Source organism: Primulina tabacum, chromosome 16, assembly GCF_025594145.1.
Source record: "Primulina tabacum isolate GXHZ01 chromosome 16, ASM2559414v2, whole genome shotgun sequence".
Taxonomy (NCBI): Eukaryota; Viridiplantae; Streptophyta; class Magnoliopsida; order Lamiales; family Gesneriaceae; genus Primulina; species Primulina tabacum.
The window spans coordinates 26,834,245-26,852,694 of NC_134565.1; the positions used below are offsets into that span (position 1 = coordinate 26,834,245).

Consider the following 18,450-nt stretch of genomic DNA (forward strand, 5'->3'; position numbering starts at 1 on the left):
AATTCTGGATAGATTGGTACGTTGTCTTACAGAATAGCATTGCCATCAGATATGTCTAGAATCCATAATATATTTCAGAAGTCCAAACTAAGGAAATACACCTCGAGCCCAGGCCATGTTATGGAACTTGAACCGCTCATGATCAAAGGTAACATGGGGAAAGAGCTGAAATATGAAGATGTCTCTATTTATATTGTGGATAAAAAGACCAAGTACCGAGATGATGTATCATTCCCTATGTCAAGGTGCAATGGTCAAACACACAGAACGAGAAAACTACTTCGGAGTTTGAAGAGAAAATGTGCAAGCAATACCCCTACCTTTTCCAAGGTCAAGCCGACTCATGTTTCGAGGACGAAACTTCCAATAAGGAGGGAGGGATGTGAGAACCCAAATTTTTGGACACGTAATTAATTAAATATAGACATGTATAAGAATTTATTTTCGAGTTATAATAAATTCGAAAATATAAATAATACATGGAAATCGAAATCCGGTGCAAGATACACGATAAATTAAGGCTGGACATCTACTAAATTTGGAAGAAAATATTACGCACAAGGTAGATTTTCTCAACAAGGTAGCATCCTAATATTTAAGGAATGAGTATCTCGATAATTATGGAATAATTATCTCGAAATTATGGAAGAAATATCAATCGAATTATGGTAGGATTTTTACATCACCTTTATAAATAGGAGGACCCTCTTATTCAGAATTTACATGAATTTTTCGAGTTCCTCCCAAAATTTTCGAAATTTTGCTCCTAAAATTCTGCACGAGTCATCAAAATTCTGTTCAAGTTCAGAAATTCGTTTCTCTCACAGGGTGCTTGGAATCTGATCTCCACCGTTCAGAATATGCTTCGGTATGTTTCGCATAACATATCCAAATTTCAGAAAAATCCAACGGTTAATTTTTTGTTTATAGCCTTTGAAAGAAAACTGCTCAGATTTTAGGCGGGAATTCAGCATACCTACGGTTTTTCTGTATGAACAGGCCTAAAAGACTTCCAAACCCGATCTTCACCGTTCATAATATATTTAACGTACTTGTGAACGTACTGTAAAATTTTGAGTCCGATCCAACGGTAAAATAAGGCGCAGTGAATTTTTCAAGACGGCTGATTTTTCGGTAGATGTGCTGCTGCGTTTTCGAGGGGTTGGTTGCATGATTCTTCTATAGTTTCAGAGTTCTTCACGTTTTCTTCCAGTCTAAGGTAAGTGGGCTTGTTTTAAAGATTAAACTTTCGTTTATGCATATTTATTTCGTTTTTTGAAAATACGGTCGAGTACGTTCTTCTTCTACTCCGTTCTTGTGTTGGTTGTCATACGGTTTTGGGCACTGTGAGGATTCGACTGTATATGGGTGGGAATCCCAACCATGATGTACCCTTACGCGGTGGGGGGACATAACCACTATACGGCCTCGCCCCCTTAGAGGAGTAAAAATTAGGGACTGATATCAGTAAACCATAGAAAGTGGATGAATCTCAGTGCTGGTAAATGTTATGCATGTGATATGAATGATGTTATGTAAGTGCAAGTCATGTGATTTTCAAAATTATCCATGTTGTTATATTGTGCTCGAACGGCCCCCATTTGCTGAGTATTTTCCAAAATACTCACCCCTTACTCTACTCTCCCCAGATAAATCAGAAAAAAAAATCGAAGAGGATGAGCAAGACCAGTTTTGGGGCTGATAATAAGATGATTCAAGAAGTTTATTTTAGTTTTGGCTTAGTAAGTTGTAAAAGCTTCCGCATATTATTTTTATCATTTTAAGAATCTACGTTGTAAAGACAATCTTTTGATTGATTATGAGTAATAAACTGGTTTTTGGTTTATATTGTACTACGAGGCTTGTTGTTTTCAATTGTGTGGTTGTAAAACAACGCCGGTGTCAACTAACCCCGGTCTCGGGGCTTGACATATATCATAAGTATTCCACCTTTTGCTCTTCACAACTGGACTATCTCGTGTATGCATCGTTATTTAGTTTTAGTCGGTCGGTCGTAAGTGGTGTCTGGTTTGCAATACGTATGTCGTTGTGGTGTTCGTACGAACTTTTGTTTTGGATGTTATAGCAACTTGGATAAGTATGATATGGTAATTGTGGGTGTTTAACTAATGACTAAATTATGTTTTGGCTAATGAGTATTCCAACTCCAAGCAACTTGTACGTTGATTTCAACCATGCTCTTTCTTTCTTAGTTAGAGTGTTGAGTTAATGTGACACCACTATGCTGTAATATAATGCTGTAAAAAATATCATCTGTTGTTGTTATTGTATGATGACAAAATTCTTTTGATCGTCGTTGTTGCTAAAAACAAATGGCATACTTTGGTTAGTCCATCGACGTGAACCGTCCCAGAACCCAAACTACACAATGTCAAATGTGTTATTTTCCATCGTCCCCAATTACATTTGACATGAATCAACCGAATTTAAGTTTGAACTAGATGAAAATATAATCAAATGTCAACTCTTTTGTATTCAGCTTCCCATATTTATAATGTTATATCCTGAAATCCTATACACTCGAATAACGATTGTTTCAAACGAAATTGGGCATTACAGTGGCAAGATCCACACACAAGTTATATCCTCAAATCCTATGTATGTCCATTATCTCAACTTTAAACAGTGGTATTATAATAATGTGTCAAAATATAGTTCCATGTACATCATTGTAAAAAAGTGGCAAGATCCACAAACAAAAGACTCCGAGCCATTACTAAAAAGTCACAAACCTTAATAATGTGCCAAAATATAGTACCCTATACCATGTGAGGTTATGGTTTAAGTAGTCATTTGATTAAGATGATCTTTCCTTCACGATCAAGCTGCAAGAACAAAGCTAGTTTGTTGGGGTTATCCACCAGTAGCTCCGCCACACGCACTTTTTCGTCTGAAGTTAATTCCGGAATGGTTCCTAATGTGGCCAACACACTATCCATAGCATTTTCAATTTTCGAATCATATGTCATTTCTTTGATGAGGTTTGACATTGTTTCCTTCGTGATATCAGCTAAATTATTGATTGCAGCAACAATTTGGTTGTCAACTTCGTCTAATTGCTTGTGTTTCTTTGACCTCACCTTTGAAACTCCAGTTGGGTTTGAGGGGAGAGTCGGAGCTACAGACATTGATTCACCATCTCCTTCCAGTGGCCGGTAAAAGTCATCCATGCCAAATTCCATGTCAATGGGTTCATGCTCAGTCATATTTAAGACATCATGAACAACAGCTGAAAAAGTCTCCACTTGATCACCTGTTGCCCAATTATAGCCAAAGATTTTGCCCCGATCTTTATAGTGTGTCCACCGCTTGTATCACAATACTCGAACACTATTGTCGACCTGAAATATCTTCATCGTAATAACGTATACATTTGAAACATGAAATTTAAAAATGTAAATTAACTTTATGACCTTGAGTATCGCGTCCCATGCCTCATTTGTAGCGTCAATCATGTTTTATGTGTCATTCCAACCAATCCCACTTTTTGCTAGCATTGATGTCAGACATCCATAATGTTTCTTCCATATGTGTATTTTGGAAGTTATGTGGGGATGCCCACGTAAATCTGAATCTTTGAATGCATTCCTCATTGCAGATTCCAATAAAGGTAAATACCCATTACGGAATCCGTTCTCCGTTTTATATCTTTTGCTTATTATATCTTTCAATGCCACAATTAGAACCTTTTCCTCAGGGGCGTCCAACTACGTCGCAACTTATCTGTTTTTTTACCTTTCGAAGTCACACTTGTGCTATCCATTTCTTCGAATGTTTATACTATGTTAACCTGTTACACATTAACGCGAGAAGTTAGAATGGGAGATGCAACATTATATTTGAAAAGGGATAAACAAATTTGAGAACATAATTTCAAAAACAACAAATAATCCAATACATAATTCACAAAACAATTGTTTTCACAAACATCAGTAGTACGTAACTAGCAAAGAAAAACAATTTTGCAATCCAGATACAATAACATATAACACTTGTCTCAGTTGTGGTACATCGACATTGCAAAGTTATCTCTCCACATATCCCATGCATCGGAGGAATTAAAATCATCAATAAAATAATTCTCATTCTATGGCATTGGGCTTAATGTCTCGTCTTCAATCTCGTCAACAAGATTATCCAGCATTTGAGCTCGAATGAAGTTGTGTAACAAAATCCAAGCCATTATGATTCTTTTCGGAGTTTTAAGTGGGTAGAAAGAAGGACTTCGAAGAATAACCCGTCTTTTCTTAAGCAAGCCAAAAGCTCTTTCAATCACATTCCTAGCTTTGTTGTGTCTCCATTTGAAGAGTGCTTTATAATTCTGTGAAGCATTTTTGCGATTGCCCCAAGCATCCCTATGGTATGGTACTCTTCTATATGGAGTTAAGAATCCATGGACGTTTGCATATCCGTTGTCGCACAAATAGTAACAACCTACCATTGAAATCTTATATTTTGTTAATAAATTTCCATTTAAAACAATAATGAATAAGGAATCCAAAAAAAAGTATGGTGAAATAACATGACAATATGAAACAATATTTTAACCTCTTTCAACTTTAAGTCCGTCATCACGTGATAATGCATCACGAAGAACTCGGGCATCCACTGCCGATCCTTCCCACCCACAGAGGGCATAAATAAAGTTCATATCTCGGTTGCACACTCCCAAAACATTCACGGCAATGGTTCCTTTTCTGGTTCTGTACTTTCCCTTCTCTAATACAGGCACATGAACATTTATATATGTACCATCCAACGCACCAATACAACCCTAAAAAATAAGTTACATAAATAGGATAAACAGGTATCAGGATGACTACTATAAGGTATTGTACGGACAACATTATAAATGGAATTTGTAATAAGTAGTATTCAAAAAATGTTCATATTACCTTGAGCCATTTCCACGTCTCGTCGGTGCAGGTTTCATCGACTGGGGAAGGCTTCACAAGCAGTATAGTATGTAACTTCAATACTGACCCCAACACTTCATGGAAATGGGTGCTGATTGTTTGACCAGTTCGTAGATAATCATGACCAATGAGTCGGTTTTTTTTATGATGCGCCAAAATAGACAAAAACATTGCGACTTTTTCTTCAGTCCTAACATATCTAGAATGGTCCAACCCGCCGATGTGGGTTAGCAAGTAACATAGTTGTGCAATAGAATTTCTATTCATCCTCAAATTAACCACACATTGAACATCTCCGGTTTCAATAATTCTTCTCAAATGGTTCATTTGTGCAGTGATTCTTTCCGTCATGATGTACGAAGCTGACGTTCTACGTGCTTGACGACGTCGTTCGGCGATACATCTCGTGCGATGTCGTATTAAAAGACATACCATAAAAATTATACGTACAATCATTTGGTGTAGCAGCAGGAAAATTCTAGTGTTATCACGTCTACGGTCCATTTTGCACACTTACTTACCAAATGTAATAAAATTTAGAACAAGAAAATACATAAAATACCTAATCTCACAAGCATAGTTAATAAAGTTGTAACTCTTGTATATCAGTTTAATATGTAGCATTACAAAAAAATTCTACAAGTTACAAAAAGAGTTTGTGTTGTAGAATAGCCAAAGACAAATTGACAACGAATATCTCCTACAATGTCACATGAGCAAAATTTTTCAGGATTCACGCCAAAAAAAAATGTACAGTAACAGAACAGACCAAACAAACGACAGCAAAACAATATTCCGTTTGTAAAACACATTTGTACCAAAAATCGAAAAAAGAAACACAAATTTATCATCACTGGATAGTTTTCCTCACATTTATCTACTCTGAAAGACTTTATGCATGAGATGCAACATCAATAATCACACATAGCTTAAAAACTATTTTTCTGAAATTTTTCCTTCGAATAAGCTTCAGATTTATTCGGATCTTTCTTAGAAATGAGGATCTACGGTTGACCACTTTCAATTTCGAAGCTATTGTGCAGCGGTCGTTTCTTCTGAAGAAATAAGGACAATGGCGGTACAAGACCCACTTGCAATTTTTTAATTCACAATCAGGGGTATTTTGGTCATTAATCTTTCTGAGTGTAGCAGGATAAATATTATCCTTCTTCAATGCATAGATTTATTCTCCAACTCAAACAGTAAAAGTCGTCTAACAAATAGTCAATGTCAAATTAAAAAATGAAAGCAAACAAAAGATTACTAAATAATCCAACCTTAATAATACTTACCAAACTGAGCCTTATTAAATAAAAAAATCGTAAACCATACATAAAAAATCACTAAAATTGGGAATCCAATTGCGATAATGGAGTACATATACTTACTTTGTGAAATTCAATTTAAACATTCGACATATTTTAGATAATCATTACACTGAAGAAACTAAATCTGTAATTAGTAATTTTTCATTTTCAAGAAAAAAAACCAAAATAATTAGGAATCATATCATTGTAATTGATTATAAATAATCTCTTAAATTCGGTCTACATATTGAACACATTTCAAATAATAATTATATTACATAAACTAAAAACTGTGATCTAGTAAAAATTGTGAGGTAATATAATTATTTCAAATTAAAGAACATCACATTATATATTGGACATCATATCCTTACAATCAAGTATACATTCCACACCTATACAAATATTTCATTCAATTATTTTTCTAGAAAATTAGATTTAGGAGTGTAGGAAAGGGAATGTGTTTAGAGAGGATTAATAGACACTTTAAATTTTTTTCAAAAACTTGAAATGTTCTCGAGTTGGCCTTAATAGTTATTAGCTATCAACACCCTTTCTCTCGACAAGCTACATGTAGATGACACTTGAAAAGTTCTTTTCAAAGTACGAACAAGATCGACTGGATCTAGCGAATAATTATGTTCAATTAATTTCAAAATGAACAAGTTGAGCTAGTAAAAATAACACATATATTTTTATGAAATTTCGGATATTGAATCCTTCTTAATCTCTTATTCTTCTATTTAGGAAAGAATTCACTAGAAAACTTTAGTTTTACAACAATTTATAACAAGCACTTCAGTTTAGGGCTTATCAGATGCCTAACTGAAGATTGACATGTAAGCTTGTTTGAGTTCTGGCGATAAAGAATGCTTAAGAGTTTGTTCGTAACTTGGTTCTAACCTTCAAATGAAAGGGAGCAATCTCTATTGAAAGTAAAACTTCTTTCAAAATTAAGTGATATGAATCCTCGTATGAAAGAAAGGCAAACATGATTATTTGAAATCGTGCCCTCAATTCAATAACGAATGAGGATCCGTGTTGTGATATCCCGATCTTTTGAATCAAGTATTGCGTGTTATTCACCTCTAAACTATGAAAAGCTTAGCAACACATAATCACAAGAAAACAACCGACACTTGATAAGTGCAATTTATTGCACTTTTATTACTTGTATTTAACTTGGAATTTTGTGATTCTTGAGCAGATTTTATGCAATTTGTTGTTGTAGTTTGGAAGCTTAGGATGAGAGTTTGGAATAATAAAATGTCGAATTGGAAAGTGCAAAAGATCAAAAATACAGAAGCTTTAGCGCACCTGCGGTAAGAAAAGCACCGCACCCGCGGTGAAGCACTGCACCCGCACTGAAAAACGCACCGCACCTGCGCTCACACACCAGTAGAAGCACGGCACCCGCGATGACTTCTTAACCTCACCTGCGGTCCTTGCACGACAGAATCCGAAAAATCTGTATTTTGGTATGCTGCGCATGGAAGTCCAAGATTTTGGTGTACTGTGGATTGAGGCTTGTCTGGGACTATAAAATACATCATTTACTTACTATCTACGGTTTTGGGGAGCCAAGGGAAGAGTGGAGGCTGCTGCTAGAAGATTGAAGACTCAAGTTCATCAAGTTTTTGGGAAATCTTTTGCACAACTCCGGGGACGGAATCAGCACTTCAAACTCTTGTTGTAAGTTCTTCTTTCTTTTATTTTTCATTTGATATGTCTTGTTTTAGAACAATGTTTTGTTGTTTTGCTTGTGTTATTATGAATTAATTTTTATTTCTAGATGAAAGATGAAACAAAACTAGAAACCATGTGTTAGAATCTATGAACTAAGCTATTTAAGTTCTTCATATTGCTCATTTGTATTGTTCTAATCTTAATGCTTTCAATTTATTGGCCATAATTTGAATGATTTATATGTTTACAATTTATCACTCGCAAGAGGAAATTATAAACAAGAAATAGAAAAAGTACATCAATGGTATTTATAGAGTTCGGGAGGGCCTATAATGCTATCGAAGCCCATAGAGAATTTAGTGCTTGATGTGTTATTTATTTGTAGACAGTTGATGGGAACATTGCAATCCATTTTTAGATAACTAATATCTACTTAACATTCGGGAGAGGGAGTAGATAATTATAGGATTCTTGGCTAATGAATAAGAAGGATTTTTATAACATAGCTACAAGAAATTACACATGGTGGATAGTTGCGTGAAATCGGACCTCTAGATCTTTTATTCCATTATTATTTGTTACAATTTGGTGCTATATTTAAATCCATTTTCAATTTAGTTATTCTTGCAACCAAATCTTTTAATTCATTTTTCTAAATAAAGTCGAGACTATTTTAATCAGAAGCACTAATATACATTTATATACATAATCCTCGTGGGATCGACACTTGTACTCAAAAATACATTTTACTATAACTTGACATCGTGTGCTTGCGAGCAATTAAGAAAACACGCAACAACACTCGAATGAACCTTCGAAGAACTCGCCTTTGACAATCCATGTAAGAACGATCGATAAACGCCACAAAGCATAAACTTTGATAAGTTTGATTTTTGATATAAAGCAAAAAGCTTGTTGTTGTTTGAGAGAAAACTCAAGAACAAGGTAATTCAATCTTCAATAATGTCTTTAAAAATGTTCAAAATTTCGTCAATATATTTTAAGAAAATAAGAAAGAATTTGAAATTTATTTACCTAAACAACTTGGACTCTAAACTAGGAAACTAGGATTTTCCCGCAGCTTGGCACGCTTGAGCAGTAAGATTTGACCGCTCGACGCCGAGCGTTCTGGATTTTTGGCGCTCGAGCGATAAGATTTGGTCGCTCGGGCGCCAAGGCTTCTGGACTCCTCATCATTTATCACTTGAATAATGTTCCTATGACTCCCAAACTGACTCCCATGAATCACGAACCTTTCAGCACTTTGCACCTCGCTTGTAGGTCCTTCTCGATTGCTCGTGATTCCATGTAGTGCCTCCTTGAATCTCTTTAGTCATCCTCTTGTGATTGGTCTCTCCGCCTACTCTAAAGGACCTTGGACCTTAACCATCAGTGGTCGCATCATTAAGATTCTTGCAACGCTCGACTTTGGCTTTTTCTGATGCAAAAAGCAACTTGTTTCCGGTCTTCTTTCTCTTCCTAGTATACCTCAATTAATGCACATTGACATTATTCCAATTATGATAAATAGCAGTTATGTAAAGTTGTTCTCATAAGAGAGAAAGACTACAGTGAATCTTTATCTTATTATGAGATATTCTCGATCTTATGATATTCTCAGATATTGGGCATGATTGTTCAATAAATATCTGAAACGTCCGCCTAGTAGTTTGGATCTGTCTTGGAATACGAGAACACCAGTCAGAGGCATCTTATCTTTAATCTTGAGAACATCTCGGAATTTACAACGGTCGTAAGACTTGATAGTAAAATGTCTAGCTGGATTGGCACGCAGTTCAGATAGGATCTTGAGAAAGAAGCCAGCCGGTTTGAATTTTGGACATCCAGCTCGAAAAACAACTCGATGTTACGTATAATAACAAATGAAGGATATTTAATCTAACAAGGGATAAATGAAAAAAAAAAAAGCAAGAATAAAAGTGACACCAACACTTAAAATGACACCAACAAAGCGCAATAAGTGCACGTTGAATTAAATAAATGCTAATATTTCCAACTTAATACATTCAAATAAAAACTAGAAAAACATTGAAAAAATATACCAAATATCAAATTACCCGAATAATATTAAAGAAAAAACCTAAACAATGTAATTGAGCTATCCAGTTTTTTATTTTAAATGAAAAGCCCGTAACCTTAAAAAATGAATAATTGAGTTTGTTTCACAATGTTTGATTTTAAAGTAAAAAGATATAAAAAATTTTATTCAAAGGCAAAAAAAATCACAAATCACAATGACGGAAAAACAGAAATAAATCAATAAAGACTTTGTTTTTATTGATTTTTAATATTATTGTTATTTAAACATAAATTAAATCAATTAAAAAAATATTCTAACACGCATATCACAGATTCAATCTAGTTTTGGTAGCTTCATGAACCCTAAATCAAAATAATTTTATTTATTTGTTTATGTATGTTCGGGGTACAGGTCAATACCAAAGCAGGAAGTGGAGCTTCGTCAAGACAAGTGAGGATTCCCTTAAATCTTCCATGGAAATTGGAAACAACTCCTTCTGATATCTCTAATTCCCGTAGATTATTCTACTCCCTCCAAATATGTATGCCACAGTATAGTGAGCAGGTTACACATTTCTGTGTGATTAGGGTTTTACGATAAGCTAATTTCGATGGCAAAAGCTCCTCCTGTTGCGGCTCGGTGGATTCCCGAAGATGATCTCTTATTGAAGAATGCAGTTGAGGTAAATGTAATTTATGGTTATTTTCGCCTCGCCCTTTGATTGATTGTCTTGTTAATTTCATTTTTTTAAAAAGTTTTTGTAAGGGAAATCTGAGGTAATTTTTCTTGAATCAATTGAATCTAGTTGTTGATGATATGTTGCGAAAGAAATCAGTTATTTATCATATGCATATTTGGTGTCTAATTCTAGAATTGTGAGAAGTGCTTCTTTGTGATATTGTTTTTTGTTTTTCTACACTCTTCGATGGTCAGGATAGAATCACAGTGCTAGATAATGTTTACAAAAATGCAAATATTCTCTCTTTTTTGTAGCACATACAGAAAGTGAGATAGAGATGGTCAATTTAAAATTTTTAAGTTATGCTCGGTTTTTTTTAGTTTAGGACTAAACCTTGAGGTGAGGAGGGAGTATCTCTCTCATTGTAACCAATTTTTGTGCTTGAATATTTAAGAAAAGCATATGGATTGAAGATGATGTTTGCTTCTTGTTGTGATTTGGCCTGGGGAAATTAAAGTCATCGGTTTTAAAGATATGATTTTGATGAATAGCTTAAGAAAAAAGAAAAGCAACAGAAACTCCGAGCAACCTTCTTAAGCTAAATATGGTTCGAAAAGCTGAAGACATTTATAAATTCTATCTCCACTAGGACATTAGAAGGAGCGCAATTACCTAATGAAACTGTAAATATCCAGTTATGTATAATATGTCTCTATTATGATCTTGTCGACATTTTTCAGCAAAATTCCATTTAGCACAAAATACTTAAATTCATTTGCAAGCCTCAGGTTAGATCCCAAACCTTTCTAGCTCTGTCTGGTACTTGCCCATTTATAAATTAACAAAAATTCTCCCAACTCCAACTCTCTAAAACTCTTGTAGTTCAATCATGTTGGTATCTTATATGCTTTTATTGAAATCATCAGAAAATTAGATGGAAAGATAGTATGAGAGACTCAAAAACATATTATTGTGAACGCAAGTGCTTCGTAGATGACCTGAGAGTTGGCTTAGGAATGCTTGAATATGTATAGTTTGGTCTAAATTATATTCACAGTATTTGTGTTCCTGAAAGCTCTGGCATTCTTTTGTGTCCAATCAATGGTCTATGGCCCATTCCTTTGTTATGCTTTTTCTAACATTGAAAACAACCAAAAAAATAAAATGAAAAGAGTGAATGCAAAGCTGAAATAAATTACATAGATGCTATTACTTGACTTGAATGGCTATACTTGAATTTCTATTTTTCTCGTCCAACGATGATTAATTTTTTCAATATATTTTCCTGATTACCTGCAGGCTTTTAATTCTAACAACGTGCCAAATCCAATATGTTTGGTTCTCTTAGTTACACTTCCAACCTTGCCAGCCCTGCATGGTGCTTGCCAATTATCCCTATTGTTAAGAGCTCACGTCGACTAGTAGGAACTTAGAAAAGTCCTACAAACTAGTCACAATAATCTCCCCATTCCTTGATGAACTCCAGTTGTCAAGAACTCTGGCATTTGCTCATCTCCAATGCATTGTCTATGACCTCATAATTTATATCTGTCTATCATTTTGGTGTTTCTTATACTTATCTGATTTATGAATGAGAAGAAAACAAAATGAATGGGTAGATAGAGATATTGAAAAGTAAATTGCTGTGAATGTCAATGCTAAAGCGTATAATTTCCTGTCCTACTGGTAATAAACTGTTGCAGCACTTGCTTGTCTAATTTCTATTAGACCTTAGTCTAGCAATGCAGTAAATCTGATACTTTCTGTTTCTTGGTCAGGGTGGTGCATCCTTGGAAGCACTCGCTAAAGGTGCAGTCCAATTTTCTGGCAGATTTACTTTACGAGAACTGCGTGACAGATGGCACTCTCTTCTCTATGATCCAGATATTTCAGGTCAATCATCTGCTCACATGTTTGAGCTTGAGATCTCTGGCTTCAACCCTTCATCAAAGTTTGTTAGATCAGATAATAACTTGAAAGGAAATAAAGAGATCTCACAGAAGAGGAAATTGGGCAGTATCCGAAGGAAATATTATGCCATGCGAAAAAAATTTCGTAGTGAATTTTTCAGTAACTCTGCTTTTAGTTTATTCGAACCTGATGCTCTTGAATTCAGTGGGCATGGTGCTGATTTTCAGAAGCGGGTGACACTTGATGGTGATTCTATGGGTCAAAATTGCATTCTTGGAGATAGTATTTCGGATGATTTGCGGCTACAGGAAGAAGACTTGGATATTCTACGGCATGCCTTTCCAGAAACGGTAAGGGATATTACTGCAGCTTCGGATACAACAAATGTATCTCGGATTCTCTGTCCACGTTCCGTTGAAGAAAATTGCCCGAAGGGAATGCTCGGACGTTATGGATTTGATAAGAATGTTTCTCCATCACTACGAGGTACCGGAAACAATATGTTGAATGCAAATATCGAAAATAGAAACGGCTCGTTTACTCTCAAACATTGTTCAAGAAATGAAAATACTGGAAATGTTTCAGTTGAATTTGAGGGCTTACCATTTAAAACCACCAAGTCAGACGACTATTCTTTTCAAGAAATCGCATTTGCATCTGAGCAACCTCACTTACGTCACTTGAGAGTACAAGACATATCGGCTCCTCCCTTGCATGGCATGTGCCTGCAAGATGTGGATCAGGTTTCTGATGATATGCTTCATGATAATGCTAATGGTCAGGGAAATAGATCTGCAGTGCACACAGTTGAATTTGCAGACCCAGATTCACTTTTGAACCTTTCAAACGAGAGTGAGATTCTCCTGATGGATGTGGAGGAAATGCATGCAGAGGATCAACATTGTTCTAGTAATATCACTCCAGTTATTCAGGATTCTCATATTGACTATCAGGAAAATGATGTTGCAGTAGTTAATATTGAGGCACTAACAGTTTCAGAAACTAATTTTACACTTTCTCCAACTGTAAATCCTGTGGTATTGGAAGCCACTGCAACCTCTTCTCCTGGAGAAGAACAAATAAATCCGCAGTCAGTGGTTAATGTTTCCTCAAAGTCATCTGATATCACTGAACTCAGTGATGGCCAGATCTTCTGCACATTGAACTCTGAGGATACGGAAATTCCATGCAATGACGACATATTCTTACTAATCCATCCTTCCGCATCATTTGGTTCTTCTGTAACACAACCAGACCTCAGGAGTTCCGTAGGTGCATCTGCCGCAGCTCATGGGAAGAATTATGAACAAGTTTTTAATCTTCCAACTAAATCAAATGATTGCATGAATGCTTTTGGAGGACCTCAGAAGGTTGGGATACACAGGTCGCCAGAATCACTTCCCATTGACCAACTTGTTGGCTTTTCAGCGAAAATTCAAATGAATGATTCTAGAACCAACACCCTACTTCCTGGGTTTGCCTACAAGGTCAACGGAGATCCCGGTAAAGGTGGATTGGTGCACACAATTTCAAATACACCTAGCAATAGGTTGACAGAGAAAGAAGTTGCTGGAGTAGCTATTAGGGTACTTGGCTTTCCCTTTGCTTTTATGTATGCATTTTACTTGCTGGAGGATGTGATTGCATTAACATCTATATCTTACTTTGGTCATTCGCTCCTAACAGGTGAGAGACAGCCCATCAACAGTGACATTTCCTGAATCAGTTGACAATTCCTCGGGGTCAGATCAGGAAGAATCACTGATTGATGCTGAAGTGCCTTATTTTTCTGACATAGAAGCTATGGTATAGCATCTTAACATTGTTAGTTTTAAATTAAATGTTTGCCCAGCAAAACTATTTTTCTTCGAGTTTGATCTTGTATCCTGCTTACAGATACTTGAGATGGACTTAGATCCATATGAGCAAGACTACATCATTACTAGGCAAGGTAATATATGCTGTGCTCCAGTCAGTTGTAATGAATTCAACCTGTTTATCATATTGTAATATCAACCTCCATTACTGAATACTTTGACGTCATAATTTGAGTGCAAACTTATAACTTTATCATTTTTCCATGTTTTTTTCATGTAATGTTAGGTTATTTTCATCCCAAATCAAAGTCTTCTCTGTATGACATTCATAAATTGCATAGAACTTCTTATATTATTTTTCTTGCACTGTAATGTATTTTCAACATCATGAGTCTATTAGATGAAGTTTCCATGAATGGTTGCGTACATTTATTCAATCGAAGGGTTGCATTTTTAGTGCCATTGTGGTGCTTGGTAACGACTCTCATTTTGTTACGTTGTTATCTTAAATTCCAGCTACAAGTTATATGTGCGATGATACTAAGAGGACAATCGTTAGGTTGGAACAAGGTGCTCGTTCCTGTTTGCAAAGAGTAATGATTTCTCAAGGAGCTCTTGCTGTCTTATATGGCCGTCATCTGAGGCATTATATCACGAAGCCTGAGGTTCTTTATCATGATCCATAGGAAATAAGATAATAAATGATTTTCTTATTGATTTCTTTTCTCTCATTCGATTGTTTTTTTGGAGGCACTTGATTTCCATTGCTTCTTTGTTTAATTATGTTCTTATGTCAACTTATGTTGTTTTATAGATCACGTTTCCCTTGGTGCTTGGGTCATGTCTTGTTAAACCTTTTCTTTTGTCCTATGAGCTGACCTCAATTTATTATAGGGGCACTGCATTTCTTCCATCATTTGTGTCCTTTAGTGCCATCATATTGATAAATTTGGTTAATTGTTCATTGTTCGTTTTGGTATTTTTCAATTTTTCTGGATGAATGCTTAATGAACTCTTGTTTATAGATTGTGCTTGGAAGATCAACGGAGGATGCTTATGTTGATATTGACCTGAGGAAAGAAGGCCGAGCTAATAAAATATCTAGGCGGCAGGTGTGCTTATGCTTTCTTCTTCTTTTTTTTAATCTCTTTAGGATTACTCAACTGATGATGAATCTGAGATCATCCCTTATAAATTTTGAAAGATGAATTTGCAAAACCATCATACTCACAAATAATAAAAGTCTGTACGCATTTAACCGCAAATTTAACAAATGCTCAACGTGAAATTTCAGCAGTCATTACAAAATTTGAATAAGTTATAGGATTTATTTGTTGTTTGGTTGATTCTTTATCGCATGGCTACAAAGTTTGTTCATCATAATTACTATTTTTAACCAAATATTTTTCGAATATTCCGGTGCCTCTGTCGGAACCACCCGTTTTATATGAATAAGAAATTTTGTATATCTTTCAAATTGCAACAATATTATTGGTATCTTATTTTTGATGAATTTTTGAAGTGATTCCAAATTTTGCTTTGTTTTGCGAGACTAAGTGTCTTGCTTTCGATCATGCCGGTTGTCCCAACCGAACCAACTGCATCTCTCATGACCCCATTGTCGCGGGCCAAATGTTCTTTCTCTTGGCCTTCGAAATCGGCAGCCACATCATCATATTCGTTGTGGAAATTAGAATTATTTTTAAACTCAAGAATCGTGTTAAAAACTTTAAAATCATTCCTGGGAACACCACGACTTGAAGAATAGTCCATTAAAAAAAATATTGGAATAATAATATTAAAATAAAGTAAACTGATTTTTAGTATACTCAGAAGGAAATAAATTATTTCGCCGAAAAAAAGGCTAATAATTTTATAAAGTTGCGAAAATAAATTTAAAAAAATGAGATAATTGAAGAGTTGAGGCAATTGGTAAATTTATTGAATTGCAAGAATTGTCAGAAATAAGAGAATTGTAGTTGAGAGATGTGAGGAGTTTGCAACAAATGCTTCACAATTTATAGCCAAAAAATTGGACCAAAAGGAAATTTTTTTACAGATGGATCCCAAGTCCCAACTTAGGGGCCAACACCCAACAGCTACAAAAATAGGTCCATACCCACTTTTTTTAATTATTTTTTGAACCGGACCAGTTCCGAATCCGGTTCTACTTTGTTCATGAAATAGGTTTGAACCAGGATCGGAACGGAACCGGAACCGGAACCGGAACCGTCCTATTACAAAGAACCGCACAAAAGAATTTTGTTTAAGGGTTTGGGCCGGTTCAGATCCGGTTCTAAGAACCGGTTCTTAATGGGAGCTTTCGGACCAGTTCTAGGTTGAACCGCCTCCGTTAAGCATCCCTAGTTATAATTTCCAAATGCATATCTTTTTCTGAAGATGTTGGAGATTGATCCAAATCCACTATGGACAGTGATGATTCTTTTGGTGCATATTTTGATTACAAAATCTTTTATGTCAATTCTATTTGTTTTTCTTAGGCGATTATTAAGATGGAAGCTGATGGATCTTTCTTTCTGAAAAACCTTGGCAAGAGTTCAATGTCTGTTAATGGCATGACAATAGAAACTGGGCAACTTCTGAGCCTTAGTTGCAGTTGTTTAATTGAGGTATTATTCTTGTATACTAAAGATTGTATCAATCTGTTTTTTCTCAACAAAAGGTTTCATCATGAGATCAACTTCATCACCACTCATAACCTATTTCATAAGTATTTGAAAAGTTTCAATTGCCATTTATTTTTGGTGCATACGATTCATGGTGCATACAATTCATGAACAAACTTTCACTCATTTCCTTTGTCCTGTTTGGTGTATCTGATTACAAAAGCTAGAGTGAAAAAAAGTATCCACATTATGGGTGCTATTGGCATCATCACTGTTTTTCTCAGTTGTCTAAATTAATGTTAGGCTTCATTTTAAATTTTTGTATGCTTCATATTAGGAAAAACAAACTCATCGTTGCCAGTATGTTGTTTTTACTCAATCAAACTGTCATGTAAGATGGAATTTACCAGTTGCCTTCCACTGAAATTAACCTGATTGTTTTAGATTTCAAATTATCATATGAACTGGGTATATGACCGTATCCCACAGCCTATCCCATATAAAAGCAGCTATCCTCCTGCTTCCAAATAATGGAAGTTGTCATCCCCTTCTGTGGGGGCAGCAAATGTGATTTAGTGACATAATTTTTCACCAGTTGATATAATCTTCTTTGTGAACCATCTAGTGCTATAATTTTCTTATTGACCTTGGCAAATTATCTCTTCGCCCATTGACATAATCTCCTACTCTTCTTTAAGAAACGTCAATTTCTATTTTTCATTTTCTTAATATATAATGTAAGAGCATATGACATAGATATAGCCTCATACCTTGTCCATACGTTCACTGGATTTGAAAAGATTGTGGACCTGTATGGCCTTGTCTAGTTTATGTGCAGGATATGTGTATATCATCTTATGAAGTGTAGCATACATAGAAAATCAGTTGACAAATCTTCGTTTTAAATTCATTTGGTAGCACTTAGTTTTTTGCATTATATTATCCAACACTAACCAATGTCATTAGCTTGTCCGTACGAGATATATAAAATAAATCAATGGTCCAACACTAACCAATGTCATCAGCTTGACTGTATGAAATATATGGCAATCACCCCAATATATGGTGTGATAACAATTGATTTTGGGTTGTGGATTGTGCTTTGACTTTTTAAATATATGATGTGCAGATTAAGGGAATGAGTTTCATGTTTGAGATTAACGAAAGATATGTGAAGCAGTATTTGGTAAATTTTGGCCAGAAAAACAAGAAGTCTATCAAATCCGAACAGTTAGGCAGAAGATGAATGCGGGCATACCAGAAAGGTTTCTTGTTTCTTTCTGTATATATTTATAGAAGAGCTTGTGTTCGAATTTATGTATGTGCTTCAGCTACATGTAAATATAGCAGGTTTTAGCTGTGTCCGATCTCTTATGTTACCATCCACGTATTTACTCTGTTCTTCTGTATAAATGTAGTATCTTTCTTGTAATAATTTATCAGAA

At 35.2% G+C, this 18,450-nt stretch overlaps 2 protein-coding genes across 2 annotated transcripts; one reads left to right on the plus strand and one right to left on the minus strand.

The window, feature by feature from the left end:
• Positions 1 to 3,923: 3,923 nt before the first annotated feature.
• LOC142529553 (uncharacterized) lies at positions 3,924 to 5,542 on the minus strand. The gene is made up of 3 exons (XM_075635102.1): positions 4,917 to 5,542; positions 4,570 to 4,795; positions 3,924 to 4,455 (listed from the first exon to the last, which is right to left on the minus strand). Exons 1-3 carry the CDS (start codon positions 5,439 to 5,441, stop codon positions 4,109 to 4,111), a joined length of 1,098 nt encoding a protein of 365 aa, XP_075491217.1. The 5' UTR covers positions 5,442 to 5,542; the 3' UTR covers positions 3,924 to 4,108.
• A 4,813-nt stretch (positions 5,543 to 10,355) lies between these two features.
• On the plus strand, positions 10,356 to 18,450 carry LOC142529053 (uncharacterized). Its single transcript, XM_075634429.1, has 9 exons — positions 10,356 to 10,653; positions 12,429 to 12,459; positions 12,535 to 14,147; positions 14,248 to 14,367; positions 14,458 to 14,512; positions 14,895 to 15,043; positions 15,404 to 15,490; positions 16,880 to 17,008; positions 18,135 to 18,450. Exons 1-9 carry the CDS (start codon positions 10,582 to 10,584, stop codon positions 18,249 to 18,251), a joined length of 2,373 nt encoding a protein of 790 aa, XP_075490544.1. The 5' UTR covers positions 10,356 to 10,581; the 3' UTR covers positions 18,252 to 18,450.

Excerpts from the sequence above, each read along its gene's own strand:
- LOC142529553 (XM_075635102.1), bottom strand. The coding sequence starts at position 5,441 with ATGGACCGTAGACGTGATAACACTAGAATTTTCCTGCTGCTACACCAA. Across the intron at positions 4,796-4,916 it reads AGACGTGGAAATGGCTCAAG|GGTTGTATTGGTGCGTTGGA; the intron begins GTAATATGAACA and ends CTTATTTTTTAG. Across the intron at positions 4,456-4,569 it reads CGGACTTAAAGTTGAAAGAG|GTTGTTACTATTTGTGCGAC; the intron begins GTTAAAATATTG and ends TTTCAATGGTAG.
- LOC142529053 (XM_075634429.1), top strand. The coding sequence starts at position 10,582 with ATGGCAAAAGCTCCTCCTGTTGCGGCTCGGTGGATTCCCGAAGATGAT. Across the intron at positions 14,368-14,457 it reads TTTCTGACATAGAAGCTATG|ATACTTGAGATGGACTTAGA; the intron begins GTATAGCATCTT and ends TCCTGCTTACAG. Across the intron at positions 14,513-14,894 it reads CTACATCATTACTAGGCAAG|CTACAAGTTATATGTGCGAT; the intron begins GTAATATATGCT and ends CTTAAATTCCAG.